The sequence below is a fragment of the Aegilops tauschii genome, chromosome 6 (assembly GCF_002575655.3).
Source record: "Aegilops tauschii subsp. strangulata cultivar AL8/78 chromosome 6, Aet v6.0, whole genome shotgun sequence".
Lineage (NCBI taxonomy): Eukaryota > Viridiplantae > Streptophyta > Magnoliopsida > Poales > Poaceae > Aegilops > Aegilops tauschii.
The window spans coordinates 98,302,825-98,327,870 of record NC_053040.3 but is presented as its reverse complement, the minus strand read 5'-3'; the positions used below and the strand labels follow the sequence as shown (position 1 = coordinate 98,327,870).

The window sequence follows — 25,046 nt, the reverse complement described above, 5'->3', positions numbered from 1 at the left end:
ACATAGCAATCTCAATGGCGGCAATGAAATGAAACCAATTACTGTGTTGCAATTGCACATGCATGTATACAGTAAACTTCTTAAGAATACAGGGGGTCAACTTTTAAGAGGGGGAAACGCTGTTACCATCCCAATACCCTAGCTTTCAAAACTACCAGTACATGTCAACCATTCTTCTGTAAACCTGTGTTGTATAGTGTAGATGCTACCATGTAAGATGCCCTCAATCTTTCTAAAAGCAAAGAATAGAGCAAACAAAAAATGAGACTATGTACAGGGGATCTTTGCTGCTGCTGCTGCTTTCTCCAGTTCTGTTTCATCGGTACCGTCGGTGCAGGTGTCTTGGGTTGGACCCAGCTGAGGCAGGACCAATTCCAGCAGAAGAAAGAGGAAGATTCACAACAAAAATGATACGCAGATGACCGTTTGGTTCAGGTATTCAGTAACAAACTTCAAAAAGAATCGACAGCATTTTGACTAGATTGCTTGTGTTGCATAGCTTGTCATAGACATGGCACTGTACAGTAAGTGGCTCACCAAGGAGATCCATCACTACAGCTGCAGAATACCAAATCATTAAATAAAGTTAGATGACTAGGAAAAAACACAGGTCCCAACAGTGCCGGCACGTTTTTATAATTATTATTATCATTTGATTTCATTCAACTTAGCTCAACTAAACCATCCACCACACATTCTCCCTGCCACGCATGCCGCTCAACAGCTTCTAATACATAAGGTGAGCACAACTCAATTATATTTCTGTGTCGTGGGACATCCAAGGTATTTTTCAGTGAAAGGCAATAATGAAGGAAAACTATAGCAATGATGCACATAAAACATGTTTCACTATACGCACCACGTTTAACCAAGGTCCACACACAACAAGGCGGCAAGGCTATAACAGTTCAAACATGGAAGGCCAAATGCTTAAGTGAAGCTTACTAAAATGGTTGCTCACTCACCTTTAAATATAACCTTCAAATAAAACTCACAAGCAATGCATGCAATGCTATCCAGTATATCAAGACACCAAGTCTCAAGGTTGGTTGTCTCATGAGCAATCTATCACCAGATGCCCTGATAAAATCAAAGATAAAAATTAACAGGAGAACACCTTCAATCAACTCAATATAAGAAATGAAATTGCACTTACCACATCCCGTCGATTCTGTCTGATATAGGTCGAGTAAACTTCGGAACAACGCGCGACATCGTCAGTGACTTGAAACCATGCGCTGCAATAACAAATGGAGAATCAGCCAGGGAACAAAATTAACACCATAAACCTAAAGTTAGCATGCAAGATTTAGTCACCTTTATCGTCATCTTCATCATCTAATGGTTTGTCCTTGTGCATCTCTACATCGATAGCAACCTGGTCGTTGTTGACTTTTCGTGCCCCTCGAATCTGAGTGACAGCTGCAGCTGGGCTTACTTTGTCATTCTGCATTCAAATTGAAATATGCAAGTGACTATGGATATGGATAAACAAAACCTAAAAAAACGTGATATGTTATATACAGTTTGTGTTAAATTGCATATAAAAACATAAAGTTCTCATACCATTTGCTCAATCTCCGAAGTGCCAGGCAAGTTTATAGATCTAGGTTGGCCCATCGTCCTGTCTCGACGAAGCATCCCTATCTGAGAATCCTTTTGGCTCAAAGAAGCTTCTAGAGCCTCTGATTTACGCAACAACTCTTCCATTTTGGTCCTCTCGACCTGTAGTGAAGAATCTTTGCTTTGCACAGCAACCCTCAAATCATCTGATTCAGATATCAACGACACTATTTTTTTGTCCAACATGTCCATATATACTGGAACCTGAGTGTAATCATGGTCATCTGCGCTCTCACAATGCACACCAAACTGCATCAGCGCAGTTTCTAACCACTTAACAAAACCATTTATCTGCGATGAGTACTGCTTGTTGCTATCTTCAGTGGTTAGTAGTTCATTAGTACTCCTTGTGACTTCTTGGCGCAGAAACGAGATCTCCGAATCTCTCCCTTGCAATTGTGACTGAAGGCTTTCCACTTCTACAAGAAGACTTTCAGACAAGCTATGCAACTCGTCAAACTTGTCGACAGTGGTTGCAAGTTTAGTCAGAGCTTTTGTCCTAGAATCTTCAAGGCTCTTCAAAGAAAATTCTTTTTCTTGCAGCATCTGCTCCAAGTCATTGCTTTTGTTCTCCAAGACTTCAAGCTCCTTTTCTTCTTCGTCAAGTGCTTGCATCAAACCTTCAATCTCTGTACAATACACCGCAACATACAACAAATGCAGGAATACAATCATTTATTTCTTCGGATCGGAAAAATAGAAATCAAACAGAAGCAACCAAAGAATTTCAGTCAAAGAAAGTTCTATCAACTCACCTTGGTCTTTTCTGCTCAGTTCATCAGTCAACTCCTTTATTCTTCCATGCTGCTCACTTGCCACTGTCTCCAAATCTTTAAGCTCACTTGCTTGGGTCTCTAAAGCTTTCTTCTGATTAAGCAACATCTCAACATGTTCCTCCAAATTGTGTACTTGCATTCTTGCATCTTCAAGCTCAACAGAAAGCTGTTTCGCATAAGATTCAGCTTCCCTTATCTGAGATGCAAGCTCCGAACTGATTGTGCTAATTTGCACATCTTTTCCCTGAAGCTCCTGCTGCAACTCAAGAACAGTAGCCTTTAGTTCCTTTGTGTTCCCTTCATTGCTATACTGAGTAGTCTTTACGGCTGCACCTAACCGCTCGACGACTGATTTTATATGATCATATGAAAATAAATGGTTCTGCCCAACAGAATAGCTCCCAGTACCAGAACCCATACCAGTCATTCCTTCAATCTCAGAAACTGAACTAGCACATGCTTCGTAAAGCAAACTCATATTTCTACGCAATGATGAACTCTCCTCTTCCTTCTCTTTGATCTCTGATTGTAGTTCAAGAATGTTTTCTCTCAATGATTCCAACTCGTTATTTTGGGAAGTGAATCTGTTCAGCAAGTTGGACATAACTTCAGCTAACTCTCTTGCTTTCTGGTCAATTGAAAAACCATGCTCGTCAATATTCCTTTTGAGATCATTGCAATCCTTTACACAATCAGATACAGCATGGCATGCAATAGCAAGATGATGTAACATCTGAGTTCCATCAGTATCATTCACCGTGAATTCCAGCGGAGCATTTGGAATATGAGTATTCTGCAAAAGTGCAAAGGGCCAAATTGAAATCAATTAGAAAGCAGTGAATAGATCTGAAAGAATACGACTCCCAAAATCTAATATAGCACATTAGCACCAACAATTTTATTGTTTCAGTGTATGGAACATCATGGTCATCTGAGATTCGTTTTATATGGAAATATCCTATCCAAATTAACCCATTGATCTTTTTTATGGTGAACAAGAACAAAGGAGACGATCATAAAGAAATATGACATGGTGAAAACTTAGTACAAGCCTCATTTCCAACTAGTATTTAATTAGGAAATTTCACTGAGTAAAATTATGTATGAGTTGTCAACAAGAGAAATTAGTTTACTTGCACAACATCAGTCCAATCTTTTCTAAACTACTATGCAAAGTGCTGAAGCAACAAAACACACTGAGACATTGGTAGCCTAAATTTACCTTGTAGCTTATGCTACTGGTCAACATCCCATTAGAAGTGATAGGTATGTCCACCATATTTGTGCCATCCATCCATTTACCAGAAGATTTCATGAAGCTCTCCATATAGCTGATAAGGTCCACATCTTTACTGAATGCGCTGGCAAGGCGATGTGAAAGATCAAAGCAGACCTCTCTTAGTTGACCACTGGTAGAGTTCAACTCCTTCAAATGATCTATTTGCTTCCTTGCTGCCTGTGCCTGCATATAGGTAATATGTTCAAGGTGGCGAACAGCATCCGCTCTTGCAGACTCTATAACATTGTTCTGTTTAGAGGATTCAGAAAGTGCGGCTTCTTCCTTGAGTAATTCCTCCTGCAGGTTATCGGCCCTCTCCTGAGCTTCATTTAACTCAGTTAGAAGCAGCTCTGTTGCTCGTTTCAATTTCTTCACTTCATTTTGTGATGAAGCCACTGTTGCCTGTTGGTCAAGGTAAACCTGTGCAATTTTTCCAACCTTGGCGATTGGATCTGTATCAAATTCTCGAGCAATGTCCACTGTACTCAAAGCATTTAACAATCTACTCAAGTATTCCGTTGTATCATGCAAGTTCTTCTCGTTCTCAGTTAATCGGCCCATCAATAGTGTTTTCTCAGATTCAAGTGATTCTATGTGTTGTTCCCTTTCATTTTTAAGTTTTTCTATCACAGCATTCATCTCTTCTATAGTTTGCTTCAAGCTATCTTTTTGTTGCACCAGGCCTTTCCCTTTTCTGACAGCAATATTCAGTTTCTCTCTCAGTGAAGTGCACTTTTGCTCCTCCTGATTTAGCTTCTCTTGCAGATCATCCTGCTGCTTACCCGCTAATTCTAGTTCAAGCACAAGCGACTGATACTTTTGAGTCTGCTCAGCACCACCTTCTTGCAGCCGGTTTATTTGAGCATGTGTCATCTCCACTTCCAGTAATAGTGATTGTGTCTTCTCCACAGCTTCATCACGCTGTTGCTCGGCTAAGGCCAAACTTCTGCGAGCATGCTCTAACTCATCACTCTGATTTAGCTTTTCTTGCAGGTTATCCCGCTGCTTACTTACTAATTCCAGTTCAAGCACAAGCGACTGGTATTTTTGAGTCTGCTCAGAACCATCTTCCTGCAATTGGTTTATTTGAGCATGTAGCGTCTCCACCTCCAGCATTAGTAATCGTGCCCTCTCAGCTGCTTCATCACGCTGCTGCTCAACTAAGGCCAGACTCTTGCGAGCATGCTCCAACTCATTACTCAAAGTATTCAGTACATTCTCTTTGTCATCTCCACCAGTCTCTGATGTAGAAGCGTCGTTAGACAGCTTGGTTTCATCTAAATGAATTTCCTTCTCAGCAGCATTGCTTAGAGTCGACTCTGACAAAAGAGTTTCATAATGGTCTAAAACTTTTCTCAACAGTTCCCCCAAGCACAGTACAGCACCACCACCAGATGGAATTTCAGCATCACTACCATCCTGCAGCACATTTCGCACCAAATCGAGTAGTTTGTGTACCTCTATTTCCATATCATGATAGTGCTTGCTCTCCTTTGCCTTTTCAGCTAACTTCTCCTGTAGTTCAGCTAGATCTTTTCGCAAGTTATCTCTGACAAACTCATCTTGAACTGCTTTCTCAGAGAGTCCAAGGAACTCAAATCTCAGTTTATCCAGGCTCTCTGAGAAGAAGTCCTTTTCGGCCTTTATAGCAACGACCTCTGCACTGAGCTCAGAAATCCTTTTGTGTGATTCTTCTAGATCAGTAATTAGCATCTCAGAGGAATCCTCAAGGTGCTCAATCTTCGAATGTAACGTGTCTCTTTCATGCTCGACCTCCAATAATTTGTTTCCCAGCCAAGTTATCCTATCTTCTGGTTCTAACATTCTGAACTGCGGGGGAATGCTAACCTGACCAAGGACCTCTTCCCATTTCTGTACAATACTGTTCCTCTCCACTAGAGACTGTTCCAACATGTTGTTCTGCTCAGCCAGTTCATAGAATCTCCTATGCAACTCGTCATATTTGTTCTTTATTTCATCTGACCCTGGATTTGATATTGAGATTTGTTCATCACTTATGCTATCCATGGCCACACCAGACTCAGAGTGCCCATCCATAGATGATCTCTTATCACCATCAGGCAAGGTAAAAGAAGCACCAACAGCCATCTTCGACAACAGTTCTATTTTCTCAACAATGTCTCTAGAATGAAAACGCTCTGGCATATCTAGATCTTCTAAGACTTCTTCAATTCTCTGAAGAACAGAGTCTTTCAGAATAAATGAATCCCTTAAAGCAGTAGCTGAATTCCGTATGTATGAGAGTTCTGACTCCAAAGCTTCAATTCGATCTGCCTCTGTATAGGATTTGAGCTTGTCTTCCAACTCTTTCACTAATGCATCCTTTGATTCCAGTTCCTGTGAGAGCTTCTCAAGCTCACCAGACTTCTCCGCAAGAGACTGCTTAAGGCCGTCACGTTGCACTATCAAGGCTTTGCCTTTGGCAACAGCAATACCAAGTTTTTCCTTAAAAGAAGAAAGTTTCTGTTCTGACTGTTCAAGTTCAGAAGACCTTTCCTGAAGCTCAGTACGTGAAGTTGCAAGAGCTTCATCAAGCTTTTTCAAGCCATCCCTGAGAACTGGAATTTCAGTCTCTAACTGAATGTTCAATTCACTGAGCTGGTCCATTTTGCTCTGCAAGTCACAAACCTGGGGTACAATTTCTTCTTTGATCAACGCAGGCAAGGGCAAGGACCACTTGTCAAATGAAATTTGGTCAAAAATATGGGCATTTTGCAAGCATATCTTTGCTAAGTGGATCTCTTCAACTGCATTTTCAAGTTTCTCATTGCATGAAGCTACACCCTCCTCAATACATGGCAGTAATGTGGTAGAAATATGGTGCTCCTTGCTGAACGTTTCAGCTTCACCACTATTAGACATCAAAGGAAGAACCATTGAGGTAGGATCTGCAGAGTGGTGAACCATTTTTTCTGCTATAGAGAGGCATCTACCATGCAGTTCATCCAACGCTTCACTTTTACTTGAAGAAACTAATTTAAGCTCCTCGTTCAGCAAGCACATGTCATCCATATTTTTCATTAAAGAACTGCATCTCAAGCTGATCTCTTCAACTTCTTCACATTTGCTCAACAATCTTGACTCCAGGTTAGCATTGTTTGATTGCAAAGAATGACGGTCATGCAATAGATTCTTCAACTGCTCGATGGCTCCTCCAAGATGACTAAACAGAGCTTCAATTGGCTCCTCAGCACTATCTCCTGCACTTGCTTCATCTGAATTTCCAAGCGAATTGAGCAGAAACTCCTGTAAGGAATCATACATGTTCTTAACCATTCTAGATGCATGTTCATTCCTATCTTGAACATCAGAATGTGCTTTCTTGATCTCCGAAAGAGAAGTACTGAGATTAGCATTATCGCTTTGAGCAGACTCTAATTTGTCCTGAAGACTTTGGATTGATTTAGCAGCGAGATCCACAGAGTCCAAAATACTAAAGCTGAGACCTTCGCTTGCACCAAAATCATTAGGGTACATAGTACCTACCAAAGAGCTGAGCTTGTTGGTAACTTCACTGAGCAAACCTGATAGAGATGCCCTTTCCTTCTCAAGAATTGAAATCCTTTCTGTTATATCATTATGCAAAAGTTCTGCCTGATTAGTGAGCTTCCCAGCATGATCATCTGCATCTTGTTGTACGTTAGCAAGCTGAATGTGCAGTTGATCAATTGTGTTCTTGTAGTTGCTTAGCTTCTCAGAGAGCTCATCCATTCTGGCCTCAAAAACTGCAGTGCGCTGTCTTTCTGCTCCATGCTGCACTTCAGACTTACTTGAAAGCTCTATTCTGTCACACAGTCCGACAACATACTTTTCAGCCTTTGCAAGATCTGAAGTCATCGACTTGAATTTTTCAACGAGGCAGCATAACATCCCCTGAGTTAACTTTTTTAATTCATCATGTTCCCCTTCAGACATTCCAGTTTCTTCCTGGTTTCCTTTTACCTCAAAGGATTGGATGAGTTTTGACACGAGAACACGTCCACCGGACCTAGAGGACATCCGCTCCACTAATTTTTTAAGTTCATGCAATTCACCTTTAGCAACCTCTAGATGCCCCTTCAGTGACTGCAAAGCAGTACAGTTACTTGAATCTTTCTCGTCAAATAGAGGATGAGAATGCTGATTGTTACCCTCACAAACAAACTCAGGACTTGTAATTGTTCTTTCAGCATTTTCAACAGTGATTTCCGATGAGGCCAGGCGATGATCATGTTTTTGACACACAACTGTCTCGGCTTGGTCTAGCACCACATTGCACTTAGCATCCAGCTCTTTAGTTACAGATTGGTAAATATCGGAACTGTTAGTTGCACGCAGGCTTTCCTCGATTAGTTGGTCTTTCAGTTGTTCCATGTGTGTCTCCATATCTCTGACATGCAACTCAAGCTGTTTATGCTTGGCGTATGAAAGATGCAATTCATCATTTAGTTCAGACAGATCTGACGAAAGCCTCTCGTTCTCAGTATGTAGGAATACATTATCCTCCTTCAGTTTCTTGTTTGCTTCCGATTCAACGGCAAACTTTGCAGATAACTCAACATTATCTTTTTGCGACATTTCCAATAAAGCCCTGCAATTTGTTAATTCAGTCCACGTGTGCTCCATGTTCTCCTTGAAGGAACACAGCTCAGCCTCCAAACTTTCGCACCTGCTACTGCCAGCATTCATTACCTCTTTCACAGAAGCTAAGCTATGTTCAAGCTCAGATAGCTGTGACAGAAGCTTCTCGTTTTCACCAGACAGATGTTCTTGCTGCTCCTGAACCTCCTTTCTGGTTTTTTCCTCGAGAGCAAGGTTTTCTGTTAGCTCTATGTTCTCCTTTTGTAGAGCTTCCAGCAATGATTGGCAGCCAGCTAATTCACTCAAGATTTGTTGTGCATTCTCCTTGGAGGACCGCAACTCGATCTCCAGCTGTTCACATTTGCTGTTGCTAGCATCAATTTCCTGTTTCTGAGAAGCCACAATTAGTTCAAGTTCTCCCTTAACAGTATCCAGGTTCGTGAGCTCATGTCTACATTGCTGAATCTCTTCATGGGCTGCTACTTTGCTCTCTTCGGATTCTTTCAGCTGTGCCTGGAGTTTGAGAATTTCATCAGAAGACAGTGTAACATCTGAATTCAGATGTGTGCCTTCATCTAGCTGCAACTGGAGCAAATCCCTCGACAGAGTCATCACATACAGATGCCCCTGAATACATTCATCAAGGCGATATGGCATGAAGCCTTGAGATACAGCACCACCACATAAAGCTGAATCAACCTTTTCAACAGATAAATCCAATTCATGTGTAGTGACAGCTTCATCTATTGCATTTGTGTTACTTGTACCTGCATCTTCTTGAACAGCTTCTTTGCCCACTCCATTAGCTTCGTCATCAGTGTCTCCTCGTCCAGGAATTTCTTGTGAAGCTGCAAGATCCATTGCTGCTTCATGCCCAACCTCCATGCCTATTTCACCAGAAACTGTGGGTTCAACATCTTGTATATTGCCATCTGATGACCTCCCCGAAACGCCCACCTCCATTTCTTGAGTTCCTTCTTCACCCATATTAGCATTATCAACCACGGGGTCGAGAGAAGGAATTGGCACCTCCATTGCTTCTTTGGAATAAGAACTACTTGTCCTCTCAACAGGATCCATCTGCACCTCCTGGCGTCCCCCTACTTGGTTGCTACCGTCATTGGATATGTCACCTTGGGAAGAAACCTGAGGCATAATGCTCTCCTCCAAAATGGGCAATTTCTCATCATCCACCTCCCCAGGCTGAGCTCCTATAAGATCACCACCAACATCTAAACTGGTAGCCTGAACTGCTGAATCGTCACCATCTCCTTGCCCAGGACTTCCATGATCCAAATTCCCCTGCTCACTGATACTGATATTCTGCACACTACGGTCATCAGCGTCCTCCAGTACAGGCACAACATCTGCATTGTCCACAACGCTTGGTTCCTCAGTAGCAGGCCCCTGGCCGTTGCATTGCTCCTCCTGTGACATGGTTGCTTCCTGCATTGCAGATGAGTATTACACAGAGCAATGGCTCACTCAAACCGACACACCACACTCAGAAACACAAGCTTCACCTCAAATGGCGTGTTATGGCTGCTGCAACTCTCCCCGGCTAGGAATTTCAACCCAACAGGGGACTTCGGCTCCGGCACGGCCTCCTCCCCATTGGCACCCGCTTTCGACGCCCCCTCGTCGGCGTCGGCTTCTGCCTTCTTCCCGGGACCCTTTTTCTCCTTCTTCTTCCTGAACTGCTGCAGCTGCGCGCGAACCACGCCAAACACTCGATCAGAAAATGGGGGGAAAATTCCTCAAAATCGCAAAAGGAAAAAAAAAAGCGGGAGGCAGTACCTTCTTGCGCCCGGCAGCGAGGAGATCGGTGCGGCTATTGTCCCCGCCCCCGCCCCCGCGGCCTCCCCCTCCGCCGCCACGGCCGCGGCCGCGGCCCTTCTGATCCATGCGGAGATCTCCCGTGGAGCTGTCACGCGAGGCGGGGAGGCATCAACTCAACCAAACCCTAGACCCGGCGCGGCCGACCCGAATCGAGCCGCCTCGCGCCCGCGCTCCACGCAGGAACCCCCAGGCCCCGGCGCGAGGACGGCGGGCTCGAGGACCTCCGTGTCAGCAAGCGGCGGCGAGCGGGCCGCGGGGCGCTCGAGAGGGGCGGGGAGATCTGGGTAGGGGCTGGAGGGAACCCTGAGGATTCCTCCAGGTCCGGTAATGGCGAGGGAATCGTGGAGTTTGGATTCGGGGATTCGGGGGAGGAAGAAGGAGGAGGAAGGGAATGAATTCACGCGAAATCGTTTTGGGAGATTTCGTCGTGTTTCTTACGTTAAACGTGGTTTGGGGCCCGCGGGTTGGTGTGCTGGCGGTGAGGAGGTGTCGGTTTTGTTGGAGAGGGGGGGTACGAGAAAGAAAAAGAAGACGACCTTTTTCCCTTTCTTTTCCGTTTTTTCGATTTCTTTGATAATTTTATTATTGTTTTCTGAAAGTCTTTCTTCGCCCTTATCCCTGATGCTCGTGTGATTGGAGATGCACAGTTTCTCTAAATTGTGCGCCGAAATGCTTGGTGTTCACTTGATCTGGCATATGGATGAGTTTGTGCTGCTTAACCAATCGGCTTTCATCCACGGTGGCAATCTACACGACAATTTTGTTTTGATGTGTGGGGTGGCCATAAAATTGCATCAGATAAAGGAAGAAAGGTGTGCTTTTGAAACTCAATACTTACGAGTGTTGGACTCGATTTCCTGAGCTTTTCTGTTTGAGGTTCTTCGGGCCAAGGGGTCCTCGACAAGGTGAAGATCGTGGGTCGTTGCTTTATTATCTCTGCCAACTCCCGTGTGGTGGTCAATGGCAATGCACATGTTAAATTCGCTCATGTCTGTGGTCTGTGTCTCTTTCCTTAACTTCTCTTCGTTCTATCAATGGATGTTTTGACGTATCTAATAATCAAAGCCTGAGATTTCTGGGTTCTCTGTCACATATCAGGTTGCTCTCCTCTCCAACGACTGTCCATTTTCTCTGATGTAGTTTTGTTTATCAAACTCGCTGCTCAAGATCTTTGCTTCGTCAGGGAGGCTCTTTGCATCTTTGGGCGGGCTTGAGGACGGTAGATAAATTTCTCCAAATCCATGGTTGTTCTAACCCGAGGCGAGGAACATGATAGTGCTCGGGTTGTTGCGGCTCTTCCTTGGAGATTGGAATTTTTCCCTTGCAAGTACTTGTTGAAAATATGTCATAGAGGCAATTATATTGTATTATTATATTTTTGTTTTATAATTAAGAGTTTATATTCTATGTTATAACTGCTATGATCTTGGAATATGGAATTTAATGAAAAACTCATATGCACATGTGAAATGATAAACGGAAAAGAATGCGTTCCTAGTCTTGCCTCTAAGACTGACTCAAATGTTGTTGGTGATCATCTTTTTCAGAATTTTAGGATATTGTTAAGTGTAACAACAGTCCAAAAACAATATTGAGAGTATGACGTTACAAGAACGGTCATATTGAATCAACTCAAACTTGTTTGTTATACTTTGAGATAATATTGTCTGAAATTGATTGATATAACACGGAGTGTTAACATGTGTTTTAATTCCTGTCACATCCCTAGCTTTGCTATGCACTAGGATAGCTCCCCTTGATGCATCATACTTAAATTCTAGCGAAAGTCGAATCGAGGAAATTTTCGAAGCCTCGGAAGGCGGTGGACCAGCCCCGCAGCCCCCGCACAGCCACCGGACAGGATGGTGCAACGGAGAGGTGGAGCGGAGGTCGCTAGGACCGGGCTCGACGCATAGCACAGACGGGGAGGAGAGATGATAAGGAGAGTTAGTTCGAGGCGATTAATCAGGGAGAGATTAATTAAGGAGAGAATTATTGGACGTGGGCCAGAAAAAATCTGGTGGTTTGTTCTGGCACATGATCTGGGAGCATTTGGCAGCCGTGAGATCAAAAAATGAATCGATGGCTTACAATTAGTCTGGTGAATGCTTTGCATTAGACTTTCGTAAGGAAGTGTTTCCCTTCTATCAATGGATGTTTTGACGTATCTAATAATAAAAGTCGGAGATTTAAGGGTTCTCAATCACATGTCAGGTTGCTCTCCTCTCCAGCGATTGTCAATTTCCGCTGACAACATAGTTCTGCTTATCAAACTGGTTGCTCGGGATGTTTGCTTCGTTAGGGAGGCTATTTGCATCTTTGGACGGGCTTGAGGATTGCATATAAATTTCTCCAAATCCATGGCTATTATGGTCTGGGGCGAGGAACATGATAGTGCTCGGGTTGTTGCGGCTCTTCCATGGAGACTGGAGTTTTTCCCTTGTAGGTACTTGAAGTTGGTGTTGTCAATTAAGCAATTAACACGATCGGACTGACAGCCTATCGTAGACAAGGTTCTCGAGTGGATTGTTGGTTGGCAGAGGGGGCTAATTGTTGGGAAACGTTGCATGGAAAACAAAAAAAAATCTACGCACACCCAAGATCTATCAAGGAGATGCATAGCAACAAGAGGGGAGAGTGTGTCTACGTACCCTCGTAGATCGTAAGCGGGAGCGTTTATTAACGCGGTTGATGTAGTCGAACTTCTTCGCGCTCCAACTAATCAAGTACTGAACGTAAGACACCTCCGCGTTCAGCACACGTTCAGCTCGGTGACGTCCTCCGCCTTCTTGATCCAACAAGACGATGAGGTAGTGGATGAGTTCTGGCAGCACGACGGCATGGTGACGGTGATGGTGAAGTTATCTCCGTAGGGCTTCACCTAAGCACTACGAAAATATGACCGAGGGTGTAAACGGTGGAGGGGGCGCCACACACAGCTAAGCAATTGTTCTGGTTGTGCTAGGCGCCCCCCTCCCACATATATATAGGTGGGGGAGGAGGGAGCAGCCACGAGGCGCCCCCAAGTAGGCTGAATCCTACTTGGGGCCCTTCCCAAGTGGCGCCCCCTTCCTTATATAGGTGCGGGATGAAGGCAGGAGAAGGTGGCGCCCCCGCCCCCCTTTCTTTCTCCCATGAGGAGGGAAAGGCGGGAGGGGCCACCCTCCCCTTTCCTTCCCCATAGGGGCGGCCGGCCAGGGAAGGGGTGCGCCAGCCCCCTCGTGGGTTGGTCTGCCCCCCCCCCCTTGGCCCATTAGGCCCATATACCTACCGGGGTTGTCCGGAACCCCTTCCGGTGACCCGATGACTACCCGGTGCATCCCAAAACTCCTCCGGTGTCCGAATACCATCGTCCTATATATCTATCTTTACCTCTCGACCATTCCGAGACTCCTCGTCATGTCTGTGATCTCATTCGGGACTCCGAACAACATTCGGTCACCAAATCATATAACTCATATAACACTATATCGTCAACGAACGTTAAGCGTGCGGACCCTATGGGTTCGAGAACTATGTAGACATGACCAAGACACCTCTTTGTAGCGGAACATGGATGCCCATACTGGCTCCTACATATTCTACGAAGATCTTTATCGGTCGAACCTTATGATAACATACGTAATTCCCTTTGTCCATCAGTATGTTACTTGCCCGAGATTCGATCGTCGGTATCTTCATACCTAGTCCAATCTCATTACCGGCAAGTCTCTTTACTCGTTCCGTAATACATCATCTTGCAACTAACTCATTAGTCACTTTGCTTGCAAGGCTTCTTATAATGTGTATTACCGTGAGGCCCAGAGATACCTCACCGATACTCGGAGTGAAAAATCTGAATCTCTATCTATGCCAACTCAACAAACACCTTCGGAGATACCTATAATTCATCTTTATGATCACCCAGTTATGTTGTGACGTTTGATAGCACACAAGGTATTCCTCTGGTATCCGGGAGTTGCATAATCTCATAGTCAAAGGAATATGTATTTGACATGAAGAAAGCAATAGCAATAAACTGAACAATCAATATGCTAAGCTAACGGACGGGTCATGTCCACCACATCATTATCCTAATGATGTGATCTTGTTATCAAATGACAACACATGTCTATGGTTAGGAAACCTTAACCATCTTTGATCAACGAGCTAGTATAGTAGAGGATTACTAGGGACACGATATTTGTTTATGTATTCACATATGTATTTAAGTTTTCGTCAATACAATTATAACATGAATAATAAACCTTTATCATGAATAAAGAAATATAAAATAACAAATTTATTATTGCATCTAGGTCATATTTCATTTAGTCTCACACTTGCACTAGAGTCAATAATCTAGATTACATTGTAATGAATCTAACACCCATGGAGTCTTGGTGTTGATCATGTTTTGCTCGCAGAACAGGCTTAGTCAATGGGTCTGCCACATTCAGATCCGTATGTATTTTGCATATTTCTATGTCTCCATCCTTGACCTTTTCACAAATGAGTTGAAGTGTCTCTTGATGTGTTTGGTTCTCTTGTGAAACCTGGATTCCTTCACCAAAGCAATTGCACCAGTGTTGTCACAAAAGATTTTCATTGGACCCGGTGCACTGGGTATTACACCCAGATCGGATATGAACTCCTTCATCTAGACTCCTTCATGTGCTGCTTCCGAAGCAGGTATGTACTTCGCTTCACACGTAGATCCCGCCACGACACTCTGCTTGGAACTGCACCAACTGACAGCTCCACCATTCAATATAAATATGTATCCGGTTTGTGACTTAGAGTCATCCGGATCAGTGTCGAAGCTAGCATTGATGTAACCATTTACGACGAGCTCTTCGTCACCTCCATAAACGAGAAACATATCCTTGGTACTTTTTAAGTACTCAGGATGTTCTTGACCGACGTCTAGTGATCCACTCCTGAATTACTTTGGTACCTCCCTGCCAGACTTATGTCAAGGCACACATCAGGTCTGGTACACAGCATAGCATACATGATAGAACCTATGGCTGAGCTATATGGAATGACTTCCATTTTTCTCTCTATCTTCTGAAGTGGTCGGGCTTTGAGTCTGACTCAACTTCACACCTTGTAACACAGGCAAGAACCCTTTCTTTGACTGATCCATTTTGAACTTCTTCAAAACTTTATCAAGGGATGTGCTTTGTGAAAGTCCTATTAAGCGTCTCGATCTATCTCTATAGATCTTGATGCCCAATATATAAGCAGCTTCACTGAGGTCTTTCATTGGAAAATTCTTATTCAAGTATCCTTTTATGCTATCCAGAAGTTCTACATCATTTCCAATCAACAATATGTCATCCACATATAATATCATAAATGCTACAGAGCTCCCACTCACTTTCTTGTAAATACAGGCTTCACTGTAAGTTTGTATAAAACCATATGCTTTGATCACCTCATCAAAGCGTATATTCCAACTTTGAGATGCTTGCACCAGTCCATAGATGGATCGCTGGAGCTTGCACACTTTGTTAGCACCTTTAGGATCGACAAAACCTTTTGGTTGCATCATATACAACTCTTCTTTAAGAATTCCATTAAGGAATGCAGTTTTGACGTCCATTTGTCAGATTTCATAATCATAAAATGCGGCAATTGCTAACATGATTCGGACAGACTTAAGCATCACTACAGGTGAGAAAGTCTCATCGTAGTCAACTCCTTGAACTTGTCGAAAACCTTTTGTGACAAGTCAAGCTTTGTAGACAGTAACATTACCATCAGCGCCAGTCTTCTTCTTGAAGATCCATTTATTCTCAATGGCTTGCCGATCATCGGGCAAGTCCACCAAAGTCCACACTTTGTTCTCATACATGGATCCTATCTCATATTTCATGGCCTCAAGCCATTTATCGGAATCTGGGCTCATCATAGCTTATTCATAGTTCGTAGGTTTGCCTTGGTCTAGTAACATGACTTCCAGGACAGGATTACCGTACCACTCTGGTGCGGATCGTGCTTTGGTCGACCTACGAGGTTCAATAGCAACTTGATCTGAAGTTTCATGATCATTATCATTTGCTTCCTCTCTAGTTGGTGTAGGCATCACGGGAACGGATTTCTCGGATGTGCTACTTTCCAATTTGAGATAAGGTACAATTACCTCATCAAGTTCTACTTTCCTCCCACTCACTTCTTTCGAGAGAAACTCCTTCTCTAGAAAGGTTCCATTCTTAGCAACAAAGATCTTGCCTTCAGATATGTGGTAGAAGGTGTACCCAATTGTTTCCTTAGGGTATCCTATGAAGACGCACTTCTCCGATTTGGGTTCGAGCTTATCAGGCTGAAGCCTTTTGACATAAGTGTCGCAACCCCAAACTTTAAGACACGACAGCTTAGGTTTCTTGCCAAACCACAATTCATACGGTATCGTCTCAACGGATTTAGACGGTGCCCTATTGAACGTGAATGCAGCTGTCTCTAATGCATAACCCCAAAACGATAGTGGTAAATCGGTAAGAGACATCATAGAATGCACCATATCCAATAAAGTACGGTTACGACGTTCGGACACACCATTACGCTATGGTGTTCCACGTGGTGTGAGTTGTGAAACAATTCCACATTGTTTTAAATGAAGGCCAAACTCGTAACTCAAATATTCGCCTCTGCGATCAGATCGTAGAAACTTTATTTTCTTGTTACGATGATTCTCCACTTCACTCTGAAATTCTTTGAACTTTTCAAATGTTTCTGAAAGTGCTAGTTATCGACTAGAGGGAGGGTGAATAGGCAATTTGTATGAAAGTCTTCAAAACATGGGGGTTTCGAAGATAGACAATAGAAATAAACCTATTGACATGCAGCGGAAGGTAGACTACACTAGACAAGCCATAGACAAGTAACCAATGAAGTGAAATCACAAAGACTATTAGCAGCTAGGTAGTATGGATCAGGATGGAAGATAGTATGAAGCCAAACAACAACAGTCTTCACACAGTGAAGTCAATCAGATTATGCACGCAGGCAAAGACTTCATGAAGACAAACTGTAAGTAAAGAGAAGGAAGCGATAGAACCAGTTGCTTGAAGAGGACAAGGATTTGTTGGACCAGTTCCAGTTGCTGTGACAACTGCACGTCTGGTTCGGGAGGCTGAGATTCAACTCAGAAGACCGCGTCTTCACCTTATTCCCCTTGAGCTAAGAACACTTAGTCCTCGCTCAATCACTCAGGTAAGTCTTCAAGGTACACTTCCAAACCTTCACAGACTTCGTTCACTGGCGATCCACAATGACTCTTGGATGCTCAGAACGCGATGCCTAACCGGCTGGAGGATTCACAGTCCTCAAGTGTAATAAGTCTTCAGATCACGCGGACAGAAGGACTTCAGTGATGCCTAACACTCTTTGGCTCTGGGTGTTTTGGGCTTTGTCCTCGCAAGGATCTTTCTCTCAAATGCTTCGGAGGTGGGTTGCTCTCAAATGACAAAAGCCGTGCACTAACTCTAAGCAGCCACCAATTTATGGTGTAGGGGTGGGCTATTTATAGCCAGGAGGCAACCCGACCTGATTTGTCCAAAATGACCCTGGGTCACTAGGAACTGACACGTGTCCAACGGTCAGATTTCAAACACACGCGGCAGCTTGACTTGGGCTACAAGTAAAGCTGACTCATCCAGCTCTAGATAAGATTTTCTCTCATTTTCTTCACTCGAAGACATAGGATTTGGTTGAGCATCACTTCAGTCACTCTGACTTTGTTCACTTGGACCCCACTTAACAGTGCGGTGGTTCCTATGACTCAACAAAGAAGAAAAGGAAACTACGAAACAACTATGTCTTTGCACTCCATAGTCTTCACGTGAATGTCTTCTCGAGTCATAATCTTTGTTGTGAATGTCTTCACAAACCACCATTGTCTTCAATGTCTTCACACATTTTTAGGGGTCATCTCCGGTAGGTAAACCGAATCAATGAGGGACTACTACCCATGTTATCCTGCAATTCTCACAAACACATTAGTCCCTCAACCAAGTTTGTCGTCAATACCCCAAAACCAACTAGGGGTGCCACTAGATGCACTTACAATCTCCCCCTTTTTGGTGATTGATGACAAACTGGTTGAAGTTTTCAACGGGGATAAAAGTATGTGAAATTGTAAGGGTTAAGACATTGTCTTCATAAGTAGCAAAAGGTGTCGGTGTCAAAACTGGCGGATCTCGGGTAGGGGGTCCCGAACTGTGCATCTAGGATCGATGGTAATAGGAGACGGGGGACACGATGTTTACCCAGGTTTGGGCCCTCTCTATGGAGGTAATACCCTATTTCCTGCTTGATTGACCTTGATGAATATGAGTGTTACAAGAGTTGATCTACCACAAGATCGTAATGGCTAAACCCTAGAAGACTAGCCTATGTGTATATGGTAATGAATCTGTCCTATCCGGACTATTCTCTCCGGTTTATATAGACACCGGAGAGATCTAGGGTTACATGGAGTCGGTTACATAAGAAGGAATCTTCACAGCTGGTCGCCTAGCTTGCCTTCCACGCCAAGGAAAGTCCAATCCGGACACGAGTATGGTCTTCGGTCTTCATGTCTTCACAGCCCATCAGTCCGGCCCATGGATAACAGGCCGGACGCCCGAGGACCCCTTAGTCCAGGACTCCCTCAAAAGGCTCCCCCTGAAGATGTGCATATAAGTAATTTGCTCTTGAATGCAAATGCACATGGCAGGTTTGACTTGTGGAGATCCTCTTCAACTGATGAAGACAATTCATCATGCATAAAAGATATAACAAAAATAATGAGATGCATAATGAAAAATGGATGTCTGCAGAATGGCTTCATGCGGAATTTATCATCGCATCACAGAATAGCAGACAAAGTACCAGACGACCATCGAGTTTAAGTGTTACAACCCAAAGAACCAAATGTATCTAAAACGAGAGTTGTAACCACTTAGCAAAAAAAATATAGCAACCACCCATATGGACCCGCTTGAAGACTATCAACTCATATGCTTCTCCCCCTTTTGTCAGTAATGACCAAAAAGGTTTGAAGACATAGAGCATCTACTCGTTCCCTTCAGGAGTAGAAGTAGGTGCAGGGTCGACGTTTGAGTTTGGTGGTGCAGAGGGGCCTGGTGTAGTGTCGAGACGCGGCGAAGTCATGGTTGGTGAAGTGGCATCATCTTCTTCATCGACGAATCTCGCAACAACAGTTGCAGCCGAAGATGAATACTCCGAGTCTTCTAAGGAAGGGGTACGACACAAGACGGCATTGCGAGGAGGCGTGGAATCAAATTTGTAGTGCTCAGTGAAGCCATCTTCGCGAAGATCGTGTTCGGAGCTTAGCAATGTCACACTCTTCCAGGACCTCCGACAGGCTTCATGTGACACGAATGCGTTCTTGGTGGTAAGATTGCGAATGCGATTACCATCCACCAAGAAGCTCTGCATCTGATGCTTTAGCCAGTCATGGTGCTTATCTTGTTTCTGATGTAAGGCCACAAGAAGCTCTCGGTCATTGAGTACACGAGATCGCTTCCGAGGCCTTTGAGCAGTGGTGCTTTCAGTGGCTTCAGCACGATGAGGTGCATGTGTATTTCCGGCCAGAGGATAAACACGAGTTGCAGCAAGAACTCCCTCAATTGGTTGTGAGAAGCTTTGGCGATCAACATTGTGAAGATAAATTGGCTCCTTGGCAGGCTCAGGGTAGATGGCTTCGACAGACATATCAACCTCTAGCAAGAAGATAAGATGGTTGCGTGCAGAGGGCTGATAGTTGACCGAAGAGTGAAGGTTGATTAAGCGCATCACCCATGGAGAATAAAACTTCAGGCCAAAGAGATCAACACCAGATGCTGCAAGCTGCCTGATGAAGAAATCTTGAGCATTGAAGCTGATGCCATTGAGAATATAGAACACCAATGTCTTCATTGTGCCTTCAAGCTTGGCTGTAGGAGAATGTCCTTTGACGGGCCATAGAGTTTGCCTTACAATGTGATAAATGGTACGGGGCAGATACTCGAGGTCTTCGACAAAGAATTCCTTAGGATATTCAGCATCTTGTGGCAGTGGCTTCATCATGCTGAGCATCTAACTCATGTTGGGCTCAGGCTTTTGAAATATGCTCTCCAATGCATTTTTGTGCAGCTGACAACCAGGTTCATAGAGCTCACCTAGAGTGGGTAGGGAAGTAAGCTCAATGATGTCTTGAGCTTTGGCTTCATGGTGTACATCACCTGTCATCCACTCAAGGACCCTAGTCTTCGGATCCCTGTTGTAGCCACGAATGTGAAGAGTGGCATAGAATTGCAGCAGGAGCTCTTCATTCCAATGCTCTTTGTTAGTGACGAATTGCAGAAGACCAGCATCTCTGAAGCAGTCTAGAGCTTTTTCTAAGCAGGGCAGACCAGCAATGGCTTCACAATCCAGACGCATGTGAGGAAAGATGCGCCCTTGATTGTATAATACACATGAGTAATAACTGCGCTGCTGATAGCTCCAGAAGCGATCTGATGAGATTCTTGGCTTCGAGTACGGGTTCTTGGCACTGTCAAAGAATGTGTTGTGTGCCCTGAAGCTGTTGACATTGAACGATCCTGGCGATGTTGCAGCACTGGGAAATCTTGGCAGTCTGGGCTTTGGCTTCTGGACCTGAGGCCTGTGCTCCACATGGTATTCAAATTGTGGTCCGGGAGCAGGAGGAGGAACCAGAATAGGCCATTGGACAGTGACAAGTTGGCCGCGATCATATGCCTGCTCAATAGTGTGAGGCCTTGGGGGTGGAACAACAGCTTCGGCATTGACTGTGGCTTCAGGTCGCACACTAGCTTCAGGTGCAACATTAGCTCCAGGCACCGCAATGTCTTCAGCCATGACAACGTCATTGGCTTCAGCAGTGTTGTTTGTGTCCGCCTCAATGTTTTCAACCTCCTCTTCAGTAGTAGGAGGGTCGGGCACAGACACGTTCTCCTCGAGAACAGCTTCTTGAGTGACTGGAGGTGTGGCAACTCTTTCTTCTTCTTCTTCTTCTTCTTCTTAAGGTTCTGGATGGTCATCGGTTGATGCAGCCGGAATGTCTTCAGCAGCTTTTGCTTCGGACTCGGAGGCATTTGCAGCGGGAGTGGCTTCAGGAAACACTTGGTGTGCTACTCAGCTTGTTGCACTTCTCCCTCTGGAATGCTCGACATGGCGACCAGTGGCCTAGGGCCTTTGCAAAGCCTGCGGAATGCGGGCGACACCTGTGGTGATGGAGTGGTCTGGACCATGTAGTCGTCGTCAAGCACCGGAGTGGTGACTTGAGGTGGTGGAGTACTGGGTGTGTCTTCAATACTTGGGGTCTCTTGTTCAGGGCGATCAGCCCACGATGCATCCTGAGCAATTGGTGTCAAGGGACGACCAATGCTGATGTGTTCGCTGTTCGTGAGAACAGGCGATGATTCCGGTTGGTGCTCGATCTGAGGAAGGACTTCATCATCTTCTACATTGTCATCATGACCAATGTCTTCAGCTGTGATGGGGTCGGCAGCTGGAATTCTTCATCTTCAGGAGCCTCTGTGAAAGCAGGCTCATGAACTACAAGTTGACACTCTTGGTTTGTGGCAGGACGAGCAACTGAGATGGGCTCGACAACAAGTGGCTCTGTGGCAGCAGCACGATCTTTTCGCGAAGACTTTATCTTCGGCTTCTTTGTTGAGGGAGCACCATCAGAGGCATTCCTGTGCTTGCGCTTTCTGGCTTCGGCCTCTGCTGCCCTTGTCTTCTTTAGTTCTAAAGCTGCTGGGGGACCTTAGGCTTTGAGCCTGTGATGCTGGCAGGGAAGACGATGCGAGGTGCTTCCTGCCCTGATGCTTCAGCTTGGGCCACAGCTGGCTTCTTCTTCTGTTTGGCAGCCATCTTGGGGTTGATGCCAGGATGCCCAAGTGCCTTGCGCTTCTCTGCCTCATTGTGTGCTTGAACACATTTTCTTGCGAAGTATTTCATCCGCTCTCGTGAACCTTTTGCTTCATCGCGCTTCTGGTGAAACTCTTCCTTGAGGTCATGCAACATCAGCTTGAAGCTTTGAACATCAGCCACACTGAGCTTGGCCATGTTCCTCTTGAATTGAGCTTTCTCATAGTCAATCTTGTTTTCAGCTCAACAATCTTCTGAGCCAGAGCCAGCTCATTAGCAATGGCTCCATGGAATGTGACGCTTATGTCCACCGGGAGCTGAAGATCATCAATGCTGAGACTTGGGTTGTCAAACCACTTGTCGATGAAGTTGTTCAAAATATCCACGTCAAAGAGGGGCAGATCGTTGAAAATCTCCGCCTCTTGCTTGCTCTTGATCAGAAGCTCAAGGGCATCATCACCAAGATCTTCATTGCTTGATGGATCAATGGTGGCATCTTCATTCCGCAGAATGGCAGCAGCAGTCAGTTCTTGAGCAGAACTCTTAATGGGCTTCTTATTGTACTTGGACTTCTCTGTCTTCTTGGAGACATGAGATAAGTCTTCAGATTGCACACTGGCTTCAGGAGGTGCAGTGGCCAACGGCTTCGTATGGGAAGCTTTTGGTGCGGTAGAGAGCTTTGAAGCCTTAGACTTCTTTTGCTTCCGAGGCTTTGGTGGTGGTCGTGCTTCATCAGAATCAGCGTCATCAGCTGAGTGATCCACGACGGCCCCCTGTACTGCAATGTGAGTGATGAGTCCTTCGAGGTCATAGAAGGGGCCGACGACATTTGGTTCGACATCACGAGTGCCATTAGCCCTTGGAGCAGATGGACCAGGGTTGAAGTCGAGTCCAAATGCTTTCTTGTTCTTCACAGCAGAATCTTTTGCAAACTTATTGTTGCGCTTGAACAAATTGTCATCGCGACACCATAGCAGAGAAGATGGGTTTGCATTCGCTGGCTGTGGTCCTCGGACCATGCAAGGATAGAAGCCTTGAGCAATGGCTTCGGTCTTGGACTTGGGCTGAAGATTTCGATAGAGAATATCTCCCCATGGTCGCTTGATTGCGTTCTTCTCAGCATACTCTGGGGTCACGAAGTTATACTTGAACCATTGTTCCGCCCAATATCGTCGAATCCATTTGATTCGAGTCTTGCGCTTGCCATAGCTTTCTTCAGGATCTGTCTTGTACAGATCATACAGATCAGGAGGCAAATCCTTGGATGTATCCCCACGGCGCTGCCTGCCGCCCTTTCTTGCTGACTTGTCAGTAGCCATGATGTTCAGACTGAAAGGCTTCAATACTGTGAATGGCTTCCTCTTGCTGGTCAGACAGGAACTAGCTTCTGGTGAGTGAATGTGACGTTGTAAGAACTCTGCAAATGAATGCAGACTATGAGAACCAAGGGATTCTCCCACGGACATGTACCCGTGACAGCATTAGAGGTGTGAGGGAAGGGAAGAGGTCATATGCATTCCCAGAAGATTTTGAAGATAAATCAGTTTGAAGACATTGACATCATAGCACGAAGACATTCACTTATATGATGAGAGTTGGTTCTAGATTTGTACGAATCCAAGAATAAGTACAAGTGAGGAATCTAACTAGTTGTGAAGCATAAGTTAATATACTTGGCAAGATATGAGATGCAGAAAAAGACAGATCCAGTTTTGGAAGTTAAGAAACCACTTTTGGTTGAAGTGGATGGATCTGATGGATCAAAAAGGCGGTAAAAGTAAGATTTAATTACCACACGAAGAACTGCTAGACGAAGTTGAGAGGGAGGCCGAGCAGTTCAATCTCCCGCGCCCTAACTTGGCGGCGGAAGACACCTACGGCGGCGGCGAAGAGGACGAGGTCCGCGGCCGGCGCGAGGACGGCGTCGAAGAGGTCGCGGCAGCTAAGCGCTTCGTCTCCGGCGTTGACGCGAGCTAGCGGAGGCGCTAGGGTTTGTGCGAGGTGGCGAGGTGGAAGAAGAGATAATGACCACGGTGAGTTAAGTATTTATAAGGAAAGGGACAGCACAACGTAATTACGCAGGTGCCCCTGGCGGTTCACATCTGAAGGACACGTGGCAAGCATGCAACACATTGGAAGTTGTTCCTTGTTCCCACGCACGCCTGTACTGTCGGGTGGTCGATCCGGCTTCTCCGGGTTTCAGGCAATAAGTATATAGCATTAAAACAGATTCAACTTTTGTGTTTGTATCTTCTGCTGATAAGGACGTAGAGAATACATTCGACAGTTTCAATAGAATGCATATGATTTAGATAGATAGAATTTGAGGTAGAAGCATAGAAGAGGTTAGGGTCCGATCACATTCACTTAGATCAAGAGATTCAAACAAGAAGACATAGCTATAAGTGAATGCTGTAGAGGACAGAACACAAGCATATGTATATATATCAGTATTAGATCAAATCAACATTGTGAAGATAAACGCGAAAACACATCAATGTTGAAGACAAACCAAATGCGAAGACTCTGCAAATTTGCCAAAAGAATTACTTCAAACAAAAGTTTGGTGGTGGCATTACCCACTGTATAGGAAGTATTAGACCACGGCGCACAATTATCGTGGCGCTCCGAAGTCATATTCCGCATTAATGTATTCACACTTAGAGTGTATGTCTTCATTGACTGAAGATATACATTACTTCGTGTGTTGCACATCTAAGTCATCACATGCATAAGCGTTAGGATGTGTGTCCAATCACAGGACATTTGAGGATTCTAAGATATTTAGCTCACACCGCAACTTGCAAAACCTTTTCTCATCCAAGGGCTTTGTGAAGGTATCTGCCAATTGCTCTTCAGTATTGACGTGAATGATATCAATATCTTCCTTCATGACATGATCTCTGAGAAAGTGATGACAGATTTCAATGTGCTTTGTCTTCGAGTGCTGAACTGGGTTGTTGGCAATCTTGATGGCGCTTTCATTGTCGCAGTAGAGTGGCACTTGCTTCAGATGGATGCCATAGTCCTTGAGAGTTTGCTTCATCCATAGAAGTTGAGCGCAGCAAGATCCAACAACAATG

At 44.6% G+C, this 25,046-nt stretch overlaps 1 protein-coding gene across 1 annotated transcript; it reads right to left on the bottom strand.

Moving 5' to 3' along the window:
- Positions 1-24: 24 nt before the first annotated feature.
- LOC109752315 (uncharacterized) lies at positions 25-10,564 on the bottom strand. Its single transcript, XM_020311210.4, has 9 exons — positions 10,057-10,564; positions 9,783-9,965; positions 3,622-9,705; positions 2,379-3,192; positions 1,567-2,252; positions 1,318-1,447; positions 1,157-1,238; positions 966-1,080; positions 25-558 (listed from the first exon to the last, which is right to left on the bottom strand). Exons 1-8 carry the CDS (start codon positions 10,162-10,164, stop codon positions 981-983), a joined length of 8,187 nt encoding a protein of 2,728 aa, XP_020166799.1. The 5' UTR covers positions 10,165-10,564; the 3' UTR covers positions 25-558; positions 966-980.
- Positions 10,565-25,046: the final 14,482 nt, after the last annotated feature.

What these genes read in the sequence shown, in the direction of transcription:
- LOC109752315 (XM_020311210.4), bottom strand. Translation starts at nt 10,164, where the DNA reads ATGGATCAGAAGGGCCGCGGCCGCGGCCGTGGCGGCGGAGGGGGAGGC. An exon ending in TCGCTGCCGGGCGCAAGAAG is followed by an intron (nt 9,966 to 10,056) that starts GTACTGCCTCCC and finishes GTTCGCGCGCAG; the next exon opens with CTGCAGCAGTTCAGGAAGAA. An exon ending in GCCATAACACGCCATTTGAG is followed by an intron (nt 9,706 to 9,782) that starts GTGAAGCTTGTG and finishes TCTGCAATGCAG; the next exon opens with GAAGCAACCATGTCACAGGA.